The 21,693-nt window shown below is 35.4% G+C and overlaps 1 protein-coding gene across 1 annotated transcript; it reads left to right on the top strand.

Annotated features, from left to right (window-relative positions):
• Window positions 1-6,519: 6,519 nt before the first annotated feature.
• Window positions 6,520-12,211, top strand: LOC138870620 (uncharacterized; the record flags this gene model as incomplete). Its single annotated transcript, XM_070148442.1, has 8 exons — window positions 6,520-6,811; window positions 9,003-9,007; window positions 9,118-9,208; window positions 9,634-9,780; window positions 9,922-10,347; window positions 10,408-10,780; window positions 11,189-11,329; window positions 11,998-12,211. Coding segments are annotated over exons 1-8 (1,689 nt in total), but the record flags the coding sequence as incomplete, so codon positions are not given.
• Window positions 12,212-21,693: the final 9,482 nt, after the last annotated feature.

Here is a 21,693-nt window from a genome sequence, read left to right as displayed (position 1 = left end):
CATTGGCAAAGATTTGGCCTCAAGTCCTCCAGACTGGTCTAACTTCAAACTCACAGAGATTACACCTCGCCCCTCGATCGGGGAATCAAAGCCATCGAGACACATCTGATACTGAGCGCCCGTTGGTGCATACGATCACGCGGAAGGAATTTCAAAAGTTTCTTTTCAAGCTGAATCAAGGACGCACGATAAGAATTCAAGAATGTGAAGTTTTCCTAAAGGTTCGGCAGCCTCTCGAGGATAAGTACAGACGTCTCCGTACCGATCTGCGAGACTCTACTAAACTGGCTCATAACTCGCGAGACCAAGTAACCTAGGCTCTGATACCAACTTTGTCACGACCCAAATCCCGGTCGTGATGGCGCCCAGCACACTACTAGGCAAGCCCGACCATTATTCAACACTAAACCCAATTTATCAAAAACAACGGAAAGAAATATCAATTAAGCAAGATTAAAGTACTGAAGATTTTAACAAAATACACAATATAATCTCACTAGGACCCGGTGTCACGAATTTGAGCCTCTAGAATACAGAATATCATCCTAATACATGGTATATCCAAAGTCCGATAATGCGGAAATAAAGAGATATGATAGGAGGGAGAAGATCAATGGCTGTGAACGCCGTGCAGCTACCTCGATACTCCTAGAGGCTGGATCTACTAAGCCTGAGATTGTCCTGGATCTGCACACAAGGTGCAGGGAGTAAAGTGAGTAATCCGACCCAGTGAGTAATAAAAGTAACTACAGTCCGAAGATAAGAAAATCCAGTAAATGCACAAAGTAAGCTACAATCCGAATATACAGCAACATATGGAACTGAGCAGGTAAACACCAGTATAAATACAAATACATGAATGCAATGCAATGCATATGATGGTACATTCCAGTACTCACTGCGGCGTGCAACCCGAGCTATCCATATTTATTTATCGTCGACAGCGCTCACTGGGGATGTGTACAGACTCCGGATGGGCTCCTACAACCCAAGCACAATATCTTGGTCAGTCATTGTTACCTGACCGGTCAGCCATTGTTACCTGACCAATTTATATCATACAGTGCCATTGTTACCACTGTTCAAGTATATCATCCAGTGTCATTGTTACCACTATTTCAAGTATATCACACAGTGTCATTGTTACCACTGTTTCAAGTATATCACACAGTGTCATTGTTACCACTGTTTCAAGTCACTTTATAATCAGTCCAGAAAATAATATAATAAGCCCCTTGGGCATTTACAAAACAGAAGTTCCCAGCCCGGAATACATTTAAAAATATCATTTAAGTTTTCAACACTTAGAATTATGGCTGAGTTTGCAAAACAGCATTTAAAACCTTGGACTGAAATTAAATGATATGCAAATCATGCTAAGCAGTAATACATTTGCTTCAATCGCTAGAGAAGAAGACAACAATGATATTAAGTCTTACGAAAAATTACCAAAGAAAGAAATAATATTTCTCCGTGAAAACTCTGAGATTCAGCGAAAAGATGAACCATGGAAGATATTCCAGAGATATCTGATTAATGGATTATACTACCCGGGTGAATCATATAAAACCCGCACTTATTATGAGACTATTCTAATCAGTACAGGTAGTGCAGAATTCCAGCACTTTTCGGGTTATAACACAAATGAGAACGTTTATAACTTCTAAAAAAACATTATCAAACAGATTATATCTGTTGAAGAATGGGGGATTTCAACAATGAAAGAAAGGCAGATAAGCCTTAATAAATCACCCATGAATTTTCCTTATTGGGATTATATCCAAGCATTTGATAGAGTGCTTATTATAACAATGAGAGGCATAAACATACTTGGTTTATTAAAGTATGTGCAAAAATATTTACAGGACATATCCCCAACTGGTTCTTAAATTGGTGGTCATACCACGGTCCCACAACGAAAATCCTGCCTGAGCCATTCATTAAGTTATACAAAGAATGAGTAAAAATTTCACCATACCTAACCGAGTTATATCACGCAGATCATATCTGTTGCCTAGAAAAAATTGATCAAATTTGTTTCTTTAATGAATTCTCTATCCCATGGATTCATAAATGGACTCCTGATTTAGGTTTTACGGAGGAACAAATCCCTTGCTTATACAGGGTATTTTACAACAATTTTTGGGACAAATTGATGAAGAATGATCCCAAAACAAAAATGTTATATGGACAAGAATTATTGGATTCTATTAAAACACAAATCCAAGTATACTCGTCCACTCTACAGAAGAAAATATTTGATGACAGCTCCGTCAAACATATTGCTCGAAGAATCTCTGTTCAAGACGGAGATAAAATCGAATTAGTAAATAAATATCTGGAAGAAGTAAAAAGAAATTTACTTCAAACTTCCAATCAATGTGAAAGATCAGACACATCAATGCACAGTGAAACAATTGGCGATGATATCGCAGAAGAAGATTCACAGCCGATGCAGCCAGAAATAATATTATCTGACAAAGAGAGAGAAAAGGTGGAAAATTTCCTCCAACAAATGAACGATTTTGACAAAAGAAGACTTTGAATAAAGTCGCCGAAGACCCCACACAACAGTAGATACACTGTTCCCAACAGTAAAAACACTGTATAAGGGACCCAGATACGCTATTCCCAACAGTAGAAAAACTGCATAAGGACCCAGATGTGGGACCCAATCTACTATTGAAAGATTCTTTATGTTTTTTTCCTTCTTTAAATAGAGGACCTCTTCATTTGAAGAGGCAGGTCGTGAGAACCCCCTCTCTCTCTCTAATCTCTCTCTCTAAACTCTCTCCTTCTTGTAAAGCTTTTAGCTTATTAGTTTTGTAAATCAGTTGAAGATTAATAATGTCACGACCCAAATCCCGGTCGTGATAGCGCCCAGCACACTACTAGGCAATCCCGACCATTATTCAATACTTAACCCAATTTATCAAAAACAGTGGAAAGAAATATCAATTAAGCAAGATTAAAGTACAGAAGATTTTAACAAAATACACAATATAATCTCACTAGGATCCGGTGTCACGAATCTGAGCCTCTAGAATACAGAATATCATCCTAATACACGGTATATCCAAAGTCCGATAATGCGGAAATAAAGAGATAGGATATGAGGGAGAAGATCAATGGCTGCGAACACCGTGCAGCTACCTCGATACTCCGAGAGGCTGGATCTGCTGATCAACTGGATCTACTGAGCCTGAGACTGTCCTGGATCTGCACACAAGGTGCAGGGAGTAAAGTGAGTACTCCGACCCAGTGAGTAATAAAAGTAACTACAGTCCGAAGATAAGAAAATCCAGTAAATACACAAAGTAAGCTACAATCCGAATATACAGCAACATATGGAACTGAGCAGCTAAACACCAGTATAAATACAAATACATGAATGCAATGCAATGCATATGATGGTACATTCCAGTACCCACTGCGGCGTGCAGCCCGAGCCATCCATATTTATTTATCGTCGACGGCGCTCACTGGGGGTGTGTACAGACTCCGGAGGGGCTCCTACAGCCCAAGCGCAATATCTTGGTCAGTCATTGTTACCTGACCGGTCAGCCATTGTTACCTGACCAATTTATATCATACAGTGCCATTGTTACCACTGTTCAAGTATATCATCCAGTGTCATTGTTACCACTATTTCAAGTATATCACACAGTGTCATTGTTACCACTGTTTCAAGTATATCACACAGTGTCATTGTTACCACTGTTTCAAGTCACTTTATAATCAGTCCAGAAAATAATATAATAAGCCCCTTGGGCATTTACAAAACAGAAGTTCCCAGCCCGGAATACATTTAAAAATATCATTTAAGTTTTCAACACTTAGAATTATGGCTGAGTTTGCAAAACAGCATTTAAAACCTTGGACTGAAATTAAATGATATGCAAATCATGCTAAGCAGTAATATCAATCCTCGAAGGATTTTACAAATCGGCACAAGGCCCCAAACATGGCATCAAGCCCAGTAATATCAATGAAGTATGTGTATCAATCACCAGTATAGTATAAACATCACATGGGATGGACCAAGTCACAATCCCCAATAGTATCCGACCCCGCACTCGCCATGGAGTGCGTGTCACGCCTCAATATAGTGTTACGATGTGAAAGTCCGGGGTTTCAAACACTCAGAACAGCATTTACATCTATTACTCACCTCTAACCGGCCGTAGACTAGTCCGCAATGCCCTTTCCTCTTGAATCGACCTCTTCGCGCGTCGAATCTAGCCAAAACCACAACGAATACGTTACAATAGGCTAAGGGAATATAACCCAATCGAAAAGACTCGAAAAATGTCGAAAATCCCGAAATTAGCAAAACCCAAGCCCCGGGCCCACGTCTCGAAATTCAGAAATTTTTACATCAATACGATCCTTATCTCTCCACGAGTCTATACATACAAAATTCACAAAAATCGGAGTTCATTTGACCCCTCAAATCACCATTTAATTCTCTTAAGTTTCAAGCCCTAAACCACCATTTTTGTCCATAAATTACTTGAGTTTTCAGCTCTAATCCATGTATTTAACTTGGAAATAAGTAGAAACAACTCACCTTTGATGCTTGATGAAATCCCCCTTGAAATTCTCTCCAAAATAATCCAAGCCAAATGAAAGAAATGAAAGAAATAAGCCAAATCTGTGTTTAAAAGAATCTGCCCGTGCTTCGTCGAGTTGTACCTTGCACTTGTGCTATACAAGTTGTACATCCTATTAAAATTGTTCCTTGTCGGACACCTTCTATTTAAACACCCATAACGTATTGTATAAATATCTAAATGACAAACGATTTAAATATTTAGAAACTAGACTCAAATATCTTTAATGTTATAGGTTGTACACCATATAACTCTTTATAATTCCCGAGATATGAGCTTCTAAATCGGCTCCATGAAATCAGAAAATTTCTGGAGAAACTGCTCCACCAGTGATCTTCAATCAATCATAACTTTCTCTACAAATGTCCAAATTATAATTTATTTAGCTTTCTGGAAACTAGATACGAAGAGCTACAACTTTCGTTTTTGAATCATCTCAAAATTCCTTGTAGATCAAAAGATATAGGTCTCCGAAGTACGCTCCACGACTGCACATTGCTGTCCAAAGACAGCTTAGCAGCAGAAATTGCAGCAGCTTTTATTTTCACTAAAAAGGCTCTAACTCCATCATACGAACTTGGAATTAGACGATTCTTATCCTATGAGTCAAAAATAATATACGAACACAACCCTTCAATCGAAACTCAATTCGGAGCTAGTTTGCCCAGTTCAATACCCATTTCGCTCGTTAAACAATTAACTTACATTTCAAATGTGGATTTCTAAAACTAAAAATGGACCCTTGGATCATTACATGCTTATGCTCAAAACGACAAAAATCTTCCAAAAACTCTTCCAAAACTTATCCGAGCCTCATGGGACCCTGACCAAAAATGCCAACATAATTCATAACATCATTAAAACCTGCTCAAATCATCAAAATACCTCAAACAACATCAAATTACCCAAAACTCATCGAATTCAAGCCTAAGTTTCCAAAAACTTCCGAAAATACACTTTCGATCAAAAACCCGACCAAACGATGTCTGAATGACCTGAAATTTTGCACACACATCACAAATGACATAACAAAGCTTTAGAAATTCTCGGAATTCCATTCCGGCTCCCGGATCAAAATCTCACCTATCAACCGGAATTCGCCAAAATACTAACTTCGCCAATTCAAGCCTAATTCTACACCTGACCTCCAAAATTACTTCTGATCACACTTCTAAGTCATAAATCATCCCCTGAAGTTAACCGAATCATCAGAATTCAAATCCGAGCCCTCTAACACATAAGTCAACTTTCGGTTGATTTTTCCAACTTAAACCTCCTCAAAAGAGACTAAGTGTCTCAAACCTTACCAAAATCATTCCGGAATGACTTCAAATTTTGCACACAAGTTACATTCGACATTACGGACTTGATCCATCTTTCGGAACTGCATTCCAACCCCGATATAAAAATTTCCACTTCCGGTCGAATTTTCTCAAAAACCTTCAAATTTCTATATTTAGCCAAATGACTTCAAAATGACCTCCGGACATCCGAATTCACTTCCGATCGCGCTTCCTAATCCAAAATCACCATACGGAGCTACTCCCAGTCTCGGAATCCCAAACGGACATCAATAACACTGAAATGCATTTTAAACCAAACTGATGCAATTTCTTCTAAAATGCTATCTTCCACAATAGGCGCCAAAACGCTCCCGGGTTATCCAAAACCCGATCCGGGCATACGCCCAAGTCCGAAATCATCATACAAACCTGCTGGAACCTTCGGATCCCAATTCCGAGGTCGTTTACTCAAAATTCCAATCCTAGTTCATTTCTTCAATTTTAAGCTTTCAAAATGAGAATTTCCATTTAGATTTGACTCCAAACTTCCTGAATTTTAATTCTGATCATACACACAAGTCAATATACCTGAGATGAAGCTGCTCATGGCCTCAAACTATTGAATGACGCGCCAGAGCTCAAAACGACCGGTCGGGTCATTACAAATAAAAGTTTTGAAGTCCAGTTCTTCTTCAGGGCCTTGCTTCTCGGCCTTAAATTGCAAGCTTCAAAAGCTGAAAACCTTAGAACTCGATGATGAGTTACGCGATAAGGTTTATGGCTTGTTATACACTTCAGGATCAGAATCTGACTATTACTCTGAAACTGATTCTAAAGATGAAGTTGATTCAATTGATTTATCTGATAATGATAAAAATGTTGATACTTCTTGCACTGCTTGCAAAGATGATATTTGTACTTGTGATGATGACGAATTTTATAAATTGCAATCACAATTTCATGATTTAAATATGAAAACTATTACATCTGAAAATGTAATAGAACTTTTAAAGGAAGTTACCGATGAAAAACTTCGTGAAAAAATTATTAATCTAGCTGCAAGTTCTAGTTCTAGTAGTTCAAAACTTTTTGAAAAATATAAGAACGAATTTGAACATTTTGCGCCTTATTCTTTGTCTGAAATTAATAAACGACTTCATAAGTCCAGTACACCTAGCAAAGATGCTTCTTTTGATGATTTGAAAATCGAAATTGAGAATTTGAAAAAAGATATTAAGTCTCTTAAACAAAATCAAATGATTTGTGATCATCAGATTACTCAAATTGAGAAAAATAATTCTCTAACTGATTTTCCAACTGATTTTTCGGCTAAAGAAATTTTCGAATCGTCAAATGAAAAGGGAAAAGAAATTTCTGATCAGATTGATTCGATTAATGAAAATTCTGATATGTTTTTAGGAATGATGTAGGTTGTTACGGCTCATAAGTGGTACATTAAATGTAATATCTTGATTGATAATATTTTCTCTCTAACTGATGTAGCAATGATTGATAGTGGAGCAGATGTAAGTTGTATTCAAGAGGGTCTTGTTCCTATTAAATATTTTCAAAAGACCACTCATTTGGTCAAATCTGCTTCTGGTCATGCTTTATATATAGAGTATAAATTACTAAATACTCGTATTTGCCAAAATAGAGTTTGTATTCCTCATTTCTTCTTTTTGGTAAAAAATCAGTTATACCCTCCGATTATACTCGGAACCCCTTTTATTAATGCTATTTACCCTTTTAATAACATAGATGCACAAACTTTCCACACTTATAACACTTAATATCAGCGACTATGTCCAAACTTTCCACACTCTGGTGTAGATGGTATCAGAGCCTAGGAATTTTCATGGTAAATATGTAATAGATATGAAATATTCAACATAGATATGAAGCTTTTGGAATGGATCTGGGAGAAACAAGTACTAAAAGTACTAGACTTGAAGAGGTAGATATACCTCAAAACCTTGATTTATTAAATAAATGGACAATTCCTAAAGTTTCTATAAAAACCATTTATGATTATGGTTGGTTTGATAAACTTTCTTCTAAACAATTGATAAAAACAACTAAACAGTCTTTGGCATTAAATTCGTCTGAACAGACTATTCGTTTGTTAAACAAACACGATATAGATTTATATAAACATCATTATCATTATCTGCATATTGGTATGGTTCAAATTGTGTTTAAACCGTTAACCCTTAAAGGATTACCATAGACCTTTTAGCAGCTCTTAGAGATGCTAGAATTCTGAACTTCAGACATTCTCTGATGGGTTCGATTGAATCTACTGTGGCCTATGGTCCAGTATATTTTAATACTCAACCCAATCTGCAACTATCTCTTTCTGATGTTAATATTTTTGATGCCTTGACTTTAAATGTGAAAATGCATGGTTATAATTATGCGCCTGGTTCTGAACTTATATGTCTGTCTTATAGGATTTATTTTAAATTATTATCTACTTTGAATCCTAGATGTAAGTTATATGATACATCAGATCAGACCATACTGGTAGAAACCAACTTTGTAAGGTCCAAGGTCACCACTAGGAAACCTATTAGATGGGAAGAAATTAATTTTCCAACTACTTGGACTTTAAATTCGGTTATATCCCCAAGTCAGATTACTAACGACTTGTCGAATACTGAATTTTCGCATGTTACTCAAAATCCGGATGGTAGGATTTGTATTCAATTTGATGATAAGTCTACTATTTATAATAGACATTCGTTTTCTAATCATAGACTTCTACCTGCTATTCAACATATTTCTCCTGTTGAACCAGTCTACGGTCCAGCTCGCAATCGTGCAGCCTCTTTACACACTATTACTAGTAAAGTTAGTAATAAGCCTGTCGAAAGGGTTGAAAGGGTTAAAGTTAACCCTCAAACAAATATTGTTCAGGACAATGACAATATTTCAGATAAGGATATTCCTTCTGTATCCGAGATGGATTTCGACCCCAATAGTACTTAATGATTCCACACCAAATTGATTTTAGCCCCGGTTCTCGGGCACGAAAATATATTCAAAAAGAATTTTTTAGTGATAAATGGAGCCAGTTTAAAACGTGGTTTTTTGATGCTTATAGCAAAGGTGATTTGAATAGTATTTATCAAGAATTTTATGAAACTTGTGCTTTGCATAATCAAATTATGTATTTTGTTCCTTAGTTTATAACAACTTATTTGCCTCTTTTTATAAAGGTACTAGAAAGATCTGATAAAGATGGGAGTAATAATATTACTAAAGCCATTTATCCTCCTCAGGCCCCCTTTATTTTACCTAATACTACTGGTATTACATTCACTGCCTTTCATAAATTTATTGATGATAACGTTGCAGCTATTAGTATCGCAGAAATTAATAAATTGATTTCTCAAAACAATTATTTGGGTTTATATGTAAAGATTTTAGGAGAACATATCGGTTCTCTTGATAAAAAACTTGATGATTTGACTATTTTAATAAAAGAAATGAGTACTAAGAAAGGACCAACTGATATTGCCTCCACTTCAGGTAGTAAAACAGTTGATCAAGCTATTCTTACTCATATTCAAAGACCTCCTGAGATTCAGGATTTTAAATTTAAATCTCTTGATGACTTAGCACAACTCCTCGATAAAAAGCTTTCTGGTTTGAATGTTAGACCAATTGATTATCTAAAAATTTTGCTGATAGAATTGAGACTGTTTCTGATTATAAAACTGAGACATGGTCAGAGTTTAATAAACTCAAAGGTATAGTTAAACCCAATAGTAGGTATGCTGACAAACCAAGGATGCAAACTTATTATTATCCCCGTCCTACTCCTCAAGATGTGTTGATTGAGGAACGCGATTGGAATCAGACTAATACGTCTTATAGCGGTTCCGAAATTTATGAATGGAATCTTGATGGTTTAACTGATAGACAATTAACCATTCTCGTACATAGAATGCTTATGTATTCGACTATCTGCAAAAGTGTTAAAAATACGGATAGAACTATTTGCAAAATGATTATTGCAGGCTTTACTGGCCAACTTCGTGGCTGGTGGGATAATTATTTATCTGTTGAAGAAAAGGCTTTCGTTATTAATGTTACAGCCGTAGACGAAGGTGTTGATAATATAGGTATGGCTCTAGTTAAGGGTAGAGAAGATGCAGTGTACACCCTTATCCTTACAATTTTAGAGCATTTCAATGGTAGATTTACCTCAAATCATGAGACCATCAAAACCTTACTTAATGGGCTTAGATGTAAGACCCTTAGTGAATTTAGATGGTATAAAGATACTTTTATGAGTAGGGTTATGGAACTACCCGAGAATAAATATGAGCATTGGAAAACTAAGTTTATAGACGGCCTCCCTTCCTTATTTGCTGAAAGGGTAAGGAAAGTATTAAGGGGTAGTTACGGTGAAATTCAGTATGGAAATTATACCTATGGTAAACATATAGGAGTTTGTATACAAGAAGGATTAAACTTGTGTAATGAGCTAAAGCTTTCTAGACAGCTTAAGATTGATAAGCTTAAAGAGAAATCCCAATTAGGTGACTTTTGTACCCAGTTCGGTTTACCCGGAACCTCTACTCAAAGTAGGAAGAAGAAGAAAAACAGATATCATAGGTATCCTAACCCGGATAGCCCGTATAAGAAAAAGAGGTCTAGATATAGGTCTAAGGAAGAGCGTGATACTAGAAAAGCGCATCGGAAATCTACTCGATTTACGAAGAATAGATCAAAGAGAGATCTCGCTGATATTAAGTGTTATAAGTGTGGAAAGTTTGGTCATATTTCTCCAAATTGCAAGCTTCAAAAGCTGAAAACCTTAGAACTCGATGATGAGTTACGCGATAAGGTTTATGGCTTGTTATACACTTCAGGATCAGAATCTGACTATTACTCTGAAACTGAATCTGAAGATGAAGTTGATTTAATTGATTTATCTGATAGTGATAAAAATGTTGATACTTCTTGCACTGCTTGCAAAGGTGATATTTGTACTTGTGATGATGACGAATTTTATAAATTGCAATCACAATTTCATGATTTAAATATGAAAACTATTACATCTGAAAATGTAATAGAACTTTTAAAGGAAGTTACCGATGAAAAACTTCGTGAAAAAATTATTAATCTAGCTGCAAGTTCTAGTTCTAGTAGTTCAAAACCTTTTGAAAAATATAAGAACGAATTTGAACATTTTGCGCCTTATTCTTTGTCTGAAATTAATAAACAACTTTATAAATCCAGTACACCTAGCAGAGATGCTTCTTTTGATGATTTGAAAATCGAAATTGAGAATTTGAAAAAAGATATTAAGTCTCTTAAACAAAATCAATTGATTTGTGATCACCGGATTACTCAAATTGAGAAAAATAATTCTCTAACTGATTTTCCAACTGATTTTTTGGCTAAAGAAATTTCCGAATCGTCAAATGAAAAGGGAAAAGAAATTTCTGATCAGATTGATTCGATTAATGTTCTGATATGCTTTTAGGAATGATGCAAGTTGTTACGGCTCATAAGTGGTACATTAAATGTACTATCTTGATTGATAATACTTTCTCTCTAACTGATGTAGCAATGATTGATAGTGGAGCAGATGTAAGTTGTATTCAAGAGGGTCTTGTTCCTACTAAATATTTTCAAAAGACCACTCATTTGGTCAAATCTGCTTCTGGTCATGCTTTAGATATAAAGTATAAATTACCAAATACGCGTATTTGCCAAAATAGAGTTTGTATTCCTCATTTCTTCTTTTTGGTAAAAAACCAGTTATACCCTCCGATTATACTCGGAACCCCTTTTATTAATGTTATTTACCCTTTTAATAACATAGATGCACAGGGTTTTTCTGCTACTTATCAAGATAGAGAGATAAGTTATTCTTTTGTTATAGATCCCGTAACTAGAGATATTAACGCCTTGATTAATATGAAACAAAGGCATGTTAATTCATTACAATCATAAATATTAAGCATGAATATATTTGATACTTTACAATCTGCTAAGGTTCAGCAAAAGATTAAATTGATCGCTGAACAGATGGTTGTTGATGTCTGCGTCGATCACCCTAGTGCCTTTTGGAATCAAAAAAGGCATATTATAACTCTTCCTTATGAAGAAAACTTCTCCGAAGATGATATCCCTACTAAGTCTCTACCTTGCCAGATGAATGCTGAATTGGTCGAATTCTGCAAAAACGAGATTGACAGCTTGTTACAAAAGGGTTTGATAAATCCCTCAAAATCTCCTTGGTCATGTTCTGCCTTTTATGTTAATAATGCTGCAGAAAAGGAACGTGGTATTCCTAGATTAGTTATAAATTATAAACCATTGAATAAACATCTAAAATGGATTAGATATCCTATCCCCAATAAAAGGGACTTGCTATCTAGATTATATGACGCCAATATATTTTCAAAATTCGATTTAAAATCTGGATATTGGCAAATTCAAATTTTTAAGGAGCATACTTATAGAACTGCTTTTAATGTTCCATTTGGGCAATATGAATGGAATGTCATGCCATTTGGTTTAAAAAATGCCCCTTCTGAATTTTAGAAAATTATGAATGATATTTTTAACCCTTATCTAGATTTTATCATCATTTATATTGACGACATATTAGTATTTTCTAAAACATTAGAGATGCATATTAAGCATCTTGATATTTTTAAGAAAATTGTAATACAAAACGGTTTAGTAATTTCTAAACAAAAAATGAGTCTATTCCAAACAAATGTTCGATTTTTAGGTCATAATATTTGCCAAGGAAAAATTACCCCGATACAAAGATCGATTGATTTTGCCTCAAAATTTCCTGATGTTATTACTGACAGGACTCAATTACAAAGATTTTTGAGAAGTTTGAATTATATATCTCCTTTCTACAAAAGTTTATCTCGTGATCTAGCCCCTTTATACGACAGGCTGAAAAAGGATCATAAGAAGCCTTGGATTGACCAGCATACTACGTTAGTCAAAAATATTAAACAGTGTGTTAAGTCTTTACCTTGCTTAACTCTTGCTAATCCTACATGGCAAAAAATTATTGAGATTGATGCGTCCAACATTGGTTACGATGGGATTTTAAAACAAGTGAATCCCAACAATAAGAGTGAATATCTGATAAGATTTCACTCTGGTAAATGGACCGAAGCCCAGAAGAAATATGCTACTGTGGCTCATGAAATGTTGACTATTGTTAAATGTGTTTTAAAATTTCAAGACGATTTATATAATCAAAAGTTTTTAATAAAAACTGATGCTCAATCTGTTAAATATATGTTTGACAAAGATTTCAAACATGATGCATCTAAATTAATATTTGCTAGATGGCAAGCTCAACTAGCGCCTTTTGATTTTGAAATTCAATACAAAAAAGAAATTGATAATTCCCATCCGGATTTCTTATCCCGATAATAGCTTGATTAATTATGAATTTCTATACAACTTTTTTAGAGGAAGAATTGTTAATTACTATCCTGAAAGTGGTTAGATTAAATCGAGATCTACAAAGTCTCATAATTGATTTGATAATTGAAGATATCGTTGATAACCTGATTGAAAATCATAATCATGATGAAATTGTTAGGAATTCATACCTATACTAAAATTATTAGGGATGATATGCTGGATTATTACTTCTAAATTGACTTGTTATTTGTGCAGAATGGACCCTTCATGGGCCACCAGAGGCAGAGGTAGGGGAAGATCTTCCCCTAGTAGATCATATTCTCAAGGATCGTCATACGGATCCTCATCAAATTCTCCCGTGATACAAGCAGGAAAAAGGAGTTTAATAAACTCAAAGATTTTTCATAAAGGAGATTCTTCATCAGATTCGTCTATACATCTGGATGATATTCCAGAAGATGATCCATTATATGGTCATCAACATGCATATTTGACTTCCAAAAAGCAAAGTAATACATTTGCTTCAATCTCTAGAGAAGAAGACAACAATGATATTAGGTCTTACGAAAAATTACCAAAGAAAGAAATAATATTTCTCCTTGAAAACTCTGAGATTCAGCGAAAAGATGAACCATGGAAGATATTGCAGAGATATCTGATTAATGGATTATACTACCCGGGTGAATCATATAAAACCCGCACTTATTATAAGACTATTCTAATCAGTACAGGTAGTGCAGAATTCCAGCACTTTTCGGGTTATAACACAAATGAGAACGTTTATAACTTCTCAAAAATCATTATCAAACAGATTATATCTGTTGAAGAATGGGGGATTTCAACAATGAAAGAAAGGCAGATAAGCCTTAATAAATCATCCATGAATTTTACTTATTGGGATTATATCCAAGCATTTGATAGAGTGCTTTATTATAACAATGAGAGGCATAAACATACTTGGTTTGTTAAAATATGTGCAAAAATATTTACAGGACCTATCCCCAACTGGTTCTTAAATTGGTGGTCATACCACGGTTCCACAATGAAAATTCTGCCTGAGCCATTCCTTAAGTTATACAAAGAATGGGCAAATATTTCACCATTCCTAACCGTGTTATATCACGCAGATCATATCTGTAGCCTAGAAAAAATTGATCAAATTTGTTTCTTTATTGAATTCTCTATCCCATGGATTCATAAATAGACTCCTGAATTAGGTTTTACGGAGGAACAAATTCCTTGCTTATACAGGGTATTTTACAATAATTTTTGGGACAAATTGATGAAGAATGATCCCAAAACAAAAATGTTATATGGACAAGAATTATTGGATTCTATTAAAACACAAATCCAAGTATACTCGTCCACTCCACAGAAGAAAATATTTGATGACAGCTCCGTCAAACATATTGCTCGAAGAATCTCTGTTCAAGACGGAGATAAAACCGAATTAGTAAATAAATATCTGGAAGAAGTAAAAAGAAATTTACTTCAAACTTTGAATCAATGTGAAAGATCAGACACATCAATGCACAGTGAAACAAGTGACGATGATATCGCAGAAGAAGATTCACAGCCGATGCAGCCAGAAATAATATTATGTGATAAAGAGAGAGAAAAGGTGGAAAATTTCCTCCAACAAATAAACGATTTAGACAAAGAAGACACCGAAGACCCCACACAACAGTAGATACACTGTTCCCAACAGTAGAAACAATGTATAAGGGACCCAGATACGCTATTCCCAACAGTAGAAAAACTGTATAGGGACCCATATGTGGGACCCAATCTACTATTTAAAGATTCTTTATGTTTTTTCCTTCTTTAAATAGAGGACCTCTTCATTTGAAGAGGCAGGTCGTGAGAACCCCCTCTCTCTCTAATCTCTCTCTCTAAACTCTCTCCTTCTTGTAAAGCTTTTAGCTTATTAGTTTTGTAAATCAGTTGAAGATTAATAAAAGTTTTGAAGTTCAGGTCATCTTCAGGGCTTTGCTTCTCGGCGTTAAAGGTATTTATTTCATTTTATTATATAGTATTTTATATACTTAGTTTCTCTCCCAGCCATGACTATGTCCGGCTAAACGGATTCATATCTATGTTGAAAAACTAATTTCTTTTGCATATTAACCATGAAGAATCCAGACTCTTTCAAAATATAAAGGAATTTTAATATAGTTTCTTGGCTTGGTTCCAAGATTGTGGTACAGTCGACTCTGGTACTACTCTTATTGGCTTTGCCTTAGTGGCTACGTCTAGCCAGCTGTGACATTAAAGCCCGCTGAAGTTGTCAAAAGGGCTATCCCTTTCACAGTTAGAACTGCTAGACACATGGGCTCAATAAGAGTATGTATCGGACCTAGACAGGCCCCTTGCTTGGGTAAAGGGATAGATCCTTCCATACAGCCATTAAAACTATAATAAAATTCCCGTATATTTCGAATCTTTACTGGTCGCGCGAACTACCGCCAACCTTCAAAGGTACTGAAACAGCTAGATCTGGATGGCCGTGCGGACTACCGCCTGCCTACCCTGATCCTGATGTGGATGCTGGTGTAGATAAGTGTGGTAATAATTTATAGCTTATATGTATTATATATACTATATCTATATCTATAATATATATATCTACAAATATATATATATATATATATATATATAGTGTCTATATATATATAGTTATATAGTTATATATATATAGTTTACATGTATTATATATATTTATATATACTATATCAAATTTAAATACAAAATAAATTGCAAAAACATATTCAAGGGAATGTCTTATAATTTGTATTATTACGACATTAACAAAGAATGGCAATATCTTTCTTAGTGAGGACCTCCTAATTTCATTGTAGGATTTAACACTGTAGCAACACCAAAAATAGGGGGGATATGGAAAAAATATTTTCTAAACTTAGCTTTCATAGAATTAATAGCAAGTTTATAACTATCGCTCTTTACGGTTGCGCGAGGCCATCATTTATAAGTAGGATTAAAAACTCTTCTAATATAATGCACAAAATGAGGGTTAGAAGGAAAACTATAGAGTAAGCACATAACAGTATCCATTTTTGCCAATTCTCCACGATCTTTATTTGGATCATAATATAAAATGCCACCGGTAACAGTGTTAATTCCCGGTTGAATTACATTTGAACCTGTACTAGGGTTAACCGTATTATCTACACTTGTCCCCTCTTGCGCAACTTTCATTTGTAAATATCTAACTTTATCTCTAGGGTGTTTCAATATGTGTCTAGTCAAAGTACCCATACCGCTACGGTCTCCAGTATATTTATGAGCCATCAAAGACCCACAAGTTTTACACTTAGCCTTATTTTGTTCTCTTAATTGAGTAAAAAAGTGTCAAACAAGAGATGTTTCGGGCCGTTTAGAAGATTTTCTATTAAAAGTAGGGGTTACTACAGGAGGGTCAGACGGGGTATCAGTTGGGTTATTAACAGGACTAGTAGGTGTATCATCTAAATCCGGTTGCGTTTCATCTAAATCATCATTTTCCTAATCATTTTCAAAGATAGTTTGATTAGGATAATTAGCATTCATAACTTCTTCATGTAATTGTTGACCTGATGCAACATCATGGCAAAATTGACTATCGAAAAATTAAAAACAAGGGTTATCACTATCAAGAATAAGGTGGAGGAGGACGGGTAATAGGTCTGGGTCGGGGAGCCGGGGGAAGAGTAGTAGCTTGGCGACTAGATTCACCAATTTTAGATTTTCCCTTACCCTTACCACCAAATATTTTTTTCAAAGAAAAGTCCATATTAATTATAATTATACTAAATAAACCAAACAAAACTATAATATTAAAACTTAAGAGTTGGAACGAGTTTACCGAATTGACGAACAACTTCTTGAAAATTGAATATCGTTGAAGACTTGAATACTTCAATTCACCAACATCACAATTTTTCACGAAATTGCAATAATAAAGTAAGCAATTATAGAAGAAAATTAGAGAGAGATTGATGAATTTGTGAGTAAAAATGAAAGAATGAGGGGGTATTTATAGTTAAGAATAGGGAAAAAGTGTAATTATAAAAAGTTTGGGGGCCAAATGGCTATTTTTTAAAGTTCCAAACGGCTAAAAATTGAAGGCCAGCGGCTAGATTTTAAAAATCTGACCGTTGGCCGTTTTTAAAAAAAAATTTAAAAATAGCTATTGGGGCCGTTTGGCCTGGTTGAACCGGCCCAGGCCCGCCTGCTGGTTCCGGGCTCACGGGCTTTTTGGTAAGGACCGGTCCGCTATGTGCTTTTGCACCACTAGAGACCGGCCCGTCTGAACCGGTCCGTTTGAACCGGCCCATTTGGCCCATTTGGCACGCGGTCCCGGACCGGTCCCAGGCTGGGCCCGACTCACAATACACCCTTACGCATAATATATTATCCCGTATTGATACAAGGCTAGTTTTTATTTTTTCTTTCTATCAGTACACATTAAAAGCACTTTGTTTATATGTGTTCATTCTCTATGTGCGGTAAAATAATAAAAAGCATTCTTTTATACTTTTTAGCTGCTCTTTACCTATCTATACATATTTTACGTGGATAGTAGACCCCACGAATGAACTACCATGAAAATTATTTACTTGAATAATCACTCATGAATCCCAATTCAACAACCACAATAATAAATTGTTGTATTTTTTCTTATTGCTTCTTTCTTCCTTCTTTTTGGTGTTGAAATTTAGTTAAAGCATTATACTATCAGTTCTAACTTCTATTATAGGTTAGCTAAACTATATTAAGGATGAAAGTTTCATCAATTCATTGAAATACAGAAAATTTCTGCAGCTGCCTTCTTGAAAAATATTGATGTAGACACAGATATCTCCTTTAAATTAGAGTCTACAAAATCTAAGCCAATGTTTCACCAAAAGCATTTGGCATTGAGAAAGGATATAGAAGGCATAAAGTCTACAAGCAATGTAGAAACCTTACTTCATTCAACAGGTTATAGATTCTCAAAAGCATTTGGCATTGAAGAAGAATATAGAAGAGAAAGAGGTTAATGTCAATATGGGAACTTCATTTTAATTCAACAGTCTATAAATTCTTGATCCATAGATATAACTGCTTGTTTCGAACTTCTATATCCATTCAATAAAGGACTAATGTATTTTTGTGCTGATAAGTTTCAAGTGTAGACATATGGCTGGTATATCCTTTATAGTCTCTGGGTGTGATATTGATCCTAATTCTCTTAAAACATCAACACAACATACGACAAATACTATTGTAAACCCTATTTTATGTTAAATAACAGAAGAATTCTCACCCCTGGATCTAGAAGTGCGTATGTTTCCAAAGTAAAACAAATCGGAGCAACTCTCACAAAAGCTCCTTGCTAAACACAAGAAATGAAGTTAATCATCGTCACACTATATCTGATATAACTTTTTACAATATTAAAATCACAGAGGATCCATACATCTTTCAGCACTATCTTTCCAAGCTTTCTGCAGTTCAGTCAACTTATACTATGCCAACAATACCTCAAGAAACCAAATTATTTCGCCTTCAGTTATATATATATATATATATATATATATATATATATATATAATTTAACTCTTTAGGTGTTGTTGATTATGTTTTGAGATTAATGTCACGACCCAAATGAGAGGGCCACAACGGGTACCCGATGCCTTACCCAACCGAGTACCAACATAACATGTCTTTCCTATCATACCATCATGGGTAAATGGGCCGAAAGGGTCGTCATGATATAACCAGAATAAAACATAAGGGAATACTTGACATAAGACAATCCAACATGTAATACAAAAACTTATGCATGTGGCATATGGTCATATAGAACCAAAATGAATACTCGTACACTGAACATAGGCCAACAAAGCCATACAATCTTTCATATACATGACATACGTCTACAAGCCTCTAAGAGTACATACACATAATAAAGGTCGGGACAGGGCCCCGCCATACCAATCAATACATGTCCAAATCATACTGACCAAATAGGCAACTCCGGAGCAAGTGAAGTGCATCAACACCTTCCGCTGAGCTGATAGCCTACTAGGAGGAATGTCAACCTGTCTATCGGGACCTGGGAGCATAAAATGCAGCGTCCCGGGGCAAAAGGGACGTCAGTACGAATAAAGTACCGAGTATGTAAGGCAGGAAAGCATAAACAAGAACAATAATGTAAAGAGAGATAGATGAGATACAACCTGTAACATCTGAGTGCCTCTGGGAGCTACTGACATGAAATGCATAATACATATATATACATAAAAAAAAATTAAAAAACATATGCCTCTGTGGGAATCATCATCATCATATCGTACCCGGCCTCAAAGAGGACTCGGTAAAAACGTACCCGGCCATCATAAGGCTCGGTAGAATCGTACCTGACCACGTGGAGCTCGGTAAACCAACTGATCAGTGGTTGCAAAATAGGTGTCGTACCCGGCCGACAATAGCGCGGCTCGGTAGAGTAAAATATATACATATATATAATACATGTTAGACTCATGGAATCATATTCTAAACCTTTTGGAGTGACGTAAGGTTGTTGCACCTCCGATTAACATTATGAACTTCTATAGGATTCAAGGATCATACATACTTGCATAGAATAACTTTATAAGAAAAGAACAACATGCGCAATTAGTTGCTAGGAGTAGATCCGTTATGAAATATCGTATCGTTTATGTTCATTACATTTCAGATCATGCCAAAAGAAAGAAGGAAGTACCTTAACATACCTTAAACTCTTTGAGTCCTTAATATCTTCCAAGCAACTCTTCAAACAAGTAAACCCAATCTATCATAGTATAAGGAGATTCAAAATCAGTGATGAGCAAAGGCTAAGTTTGTAACTTAAGCTAGTAGCTCATTTACGTAAATTCGGGAAGCATCTCCCCTGTAACAAGGGCCTCCTCCAATACTATATACCAACAACAACAACCAGAGAAATCCATCAAGATATAAATATCAATAACAAGACACTGTATAACAACAACAAGTTACAACTACTTCACGACGACCGGCAAGCTCCGGTTGGAATCCGTATAACCCATATCACCCCTTATAGACTACTTACATTAACTTAACAATATCATTAACAAGATAATAAAGCCATTCATCAATGATTCCATCCTTACACCATATATTTATAACAAAGGAAACAATCCTCAACTCCAACTATCTTCAATTAGTAACTTTATTCACTAGTTCATGTTTACTCCATCCATTTAACTGAAACAACATCAAAATAAACTTAAGCACATGCAAGAACACAATAAGCATACCTCCTACAGTAACTTCAAGTCAAAATCCAAGTTATATTAAGCTTACAACAACCCTCAATGGCAATACAACACCATAGAAGTGACTTAAGCTAATCCAAGTATTATCTTGTAGTTTATCATCCTAACAACTTAACCAACATACAAGAAAGCTTAAGCACAATTAGTAAGTTGTTATACTCACCTTATCCAGTAGAAACAACTTGGAATTTCAGCCAAACACAGCCCACAAAATAGTCCCACAAGTTCAACAACTCAAAACTGATTTTTCTGTTTACTAAAACATGTTTCGACTTGTCTTTTCTTTCAAATTGAGCAACACAACCAACAGTACATAATTAAGCCTCTTATCCTATAAACCAGCCATCAATTCAACTTAAAAATAAGTTCACAACCAGCCAACAGTGGTGCAACAACAAACAGCATACTACTCATTCGAAACTCGCTAGGTCTAATCTTTACAGTTGAGTTACAACTCGTACAAGCATAGATAATGGAAGGAGAATCATAAACTTACCTTGGACCGACTAGAACCACGAAACCTATCCCTTATCCATCAAAAATCAGTCCCCCAATGCAGCTACATGAAAAAGAAAGAGAAACTAGCAAGTTGTCCGGGGTTTTCGGCATTAGAATCACATTGTAATATCCAAAATAACCTAGAGTTTGTGTGCGATTTTTGGGGAGGAATTGCAGGGGTTCACTCTGGTTTTAATGGTCTGAAATATGAGTGAAATAAATGAGTTAATTATCCCTTAAAAGTCCCCCCTTGGCCGACTTAATTGAGGCCTCTCCTTTTGGCAAGTAGGTGATGCACCTACTTGTCACCTATTAGCCAGTGCAGTCTCGCAAAAATACAAGTATCTCTCTACTCAAGATTCGTATAGACAAACGGTTTAATGATTTAGAAACTAGACTCATAGATATTCAATTTGGTAGGTATATCATCCCCTAATTCCAAGAATATTGGGAGAAAAGTTCAGTTACATTTGACCTAAATTTCAGCACATTATGAATGCGACTTGTGATGATCTTTGCTAACTTTTGTTCCACAACCCGCTTGACTTAAAAACA

The sequence above is a fragment of the Nicotiana sylvestris genome, chromosome 6, assembly GCF_000393655.2.
Source record: "Nicotiana sylvestris chromosome 6, ASM39365v2, whole genome shotgun sequence".
NCBI classification, from domain to species: Eukaryota; Viridiplantae; Streptophyta; class Magnoliopsida; order Solanales; family Solanaceae; genus Nicotiana; species Nicotiana sylvestris.
Note: the sequence above shows the minus strand (reverse complement) of the source record. Positions and strands in the feature narration are given on the sequence as shown.